Source organism: Dendrobium catenatum, unplaced genomic scaffold (genome assembly GCF_001605985.2).
Source record: "Dendrobium catenatum unplaced genomic scaffold, ASM160598v2 fragScaff_scaffold_43, whole genome shotgun sequence".
Lineage (NCBI taxonomy): Eukaryota > Viridiplantae > Streptophyta > Magnoliopsida > Asparagales > Orchidaceae > Dendrobium > Dendrobium catenatum.
In genome coordinates, this window is record NW_021318505.1 from 962,106 (window position 1) to 963,996 (window position 1,891).

The window sequence follows — 1,891 nt, forward strand, 5'->3', positions numbered from 1 at the left end:
CAACTCGGGTGGTCACGTCCTCTTCCGTACCCCTGGTTAAAGAAAGAAGAATAGAAAAGGAACCAGTTCAAGAAGAGCAATGGGAGACTGCGGTCTCCAAGAAAACTGTGAAGATGTTAAAGCAGCTTGAAGGAGTTCCAGGTGTAAAGTGGAAGTCTTCTATTGAGCCCATTATAAATTTGAAGGCACTGTCGGTGGCACGACCTTCTACTTTTAAATAATTTTTCAATCAAGCTGGTTCTTCAAAGACTGGAAAGATGAAATTATCCAAGAAGAAGACCAAGCTGAAGAAGCCAAAGGAGAAAAAGACAGCAACTCAGAGGGTTATTGGCAATTTGGATGAGTACTACCAGACTGTGAGGCAACCTATCAAGCTCGCTGACTTCATGCCAGAGTTTAAGATAGACGAAGCCGAAGAAGATGATGCGAATTCTCTTCCAACAGAAGTATGTCGGGTCATCTCAGTGGTGCCGAGTACCTCAGTAAAAGAAGAATACACTGAATAAGTATCAACTGAATCCTGTATGATGGTGTTGCCAATGGATTACAGTTCGGAAGAGGATTTGTATTTTCCATAGGGAGACGAATCAGACCCTAGCATAGCGTCTCGGATGGGACATGTAAACCTGGGTGGTGATTCTGAATCAACAGATGAGTCGCTGGACGCAACGATGGCTGGTTCTGAAGAAAATGTACAGTTAAATGACTCTGAACCGGAGGAGATTGCTCAAGTGCAGTTAAGAAGCGGCAAGATACTACGGTCTCCACCGAAGAAAGAGGTCTCCAACAAAGACAAGGAAAAAGAGATAGTTATCAACGATGACATTATTCCTGAAGATCCTAAGAAAAAGAAGACTTCAGCCAATGGGATAGATTATAATATTTTATCCCATCTAAGAAAAATCCCAGCACAACTCAGTATATACGATGCCCTGGTAATGTCTAAAGACCTTCGGGAGACTCTGATTCAGGCTCTCAAAGATCCCGAAAGATACAAGGCGTATTTTGCTGAACGTAGTTTGACTGAAGTTCTACAAGCTCGTAATGAGCCATTCATTACTTTCTCCGAAGAGGACATGATGCTTGGAACTGCAGACCATAACCGTCCTCTGTATGTTACTGCAAAGAACGATAAGCTGATCATCAGTCGAATCCTAATCGATCTTGGATCCTCTGTGAATCTGATAAGCTTGAAAGCACTGAGATCCCTCTACCTTGATGTTGAACACCTCGGGCCAGATAAAATGATGGTGCATTGTTTCAATGAAAAAGGGCAAAAAACCCTTGGATCATTCATGCTCCCTCTTGTATTTGGAGAGCTCCACATGGTAGCTAAATTCAATGTGATTGATGTGGATATTTCATTCAAGGCGCTACTAGGTCATCCCTGGTTGCATGAATATGGCATTGTCCCGTCAACATTACACCAGTGTATGAAATATCTCGAAGAAGGGGAAGAATTCAGAATTTCTGGTGACATTCAGCCCTTCACAGTTCATGAAGCAACAGTTTATGAAGATGCACGGTATTTCATGCGAAAGAAGCAAAAGTCTTCGAGTTCTCTTGAGGCTAAAGCATCAAATTCAAAGACTACAAAGCGACCTGAACGAGAAGGTCAGAAGGAGCTGGTGGGGAGAAAGAAGGCAATGTCGACTCTTCCCAAAGCATCGATCATTCCAAAAGAAAAGAAGCATGTACCTCATCTGGGGAGTGACATAGATGAAGATGATGCTACTCCTGCTAAATCTCGAAGAGTATGCCAGTCAACGAATGAATGGAGTAGGCAGGTTGAATTTTCAAATGATGATTATGACTACGATTCTATTTATATGAACACGGTGCAGAATGTGTTCTCTAGAAGAATTGTGAGCCTATCAATTTCAGATAGTGT

General features: G+C 42.3%; 1 protein-coding gene across 1 annotated transcript; it reads left to right on the forward strand.

Annotated features, from left to right (window-relative positions):
* The first annotated feature begins 476 nt into the window (after positions 1-476).
* Positions 477-1,774, forward strand: LOC114579342. The gene is made up of 2 exons (XM_028693579.1): positions 477-1,643; positions 1,754-1,774. Exons 1-2 carry the CDS (start codon positions 612-614, stop codon positions 1,772-1,774), a joined length of 1,053 nt encoding a protein of 350 aa, XP_028549412.1. The 5' UTR covers positions 477-611.
* Positions 1,775-1,891: the final 117 nt, after the last annotated feature.

Bases quoted from the DNA above. Each gene is read 5' to 3' on its own strand.
- LOC114579342 (XM_028693579.1), top strand. From the start codon at position 612: ATGGGACATGTAAACCTGGGTGGTGATTCTGAATCAACAGATGAGTCG. The intron at 1,644-1,753 runs GCAATGTCGACT...TAAATCTCGAAG, and splicing joins AGCTGGTGGGGAGAAAGAAG to AGTATGCCAGTCAACGAATG.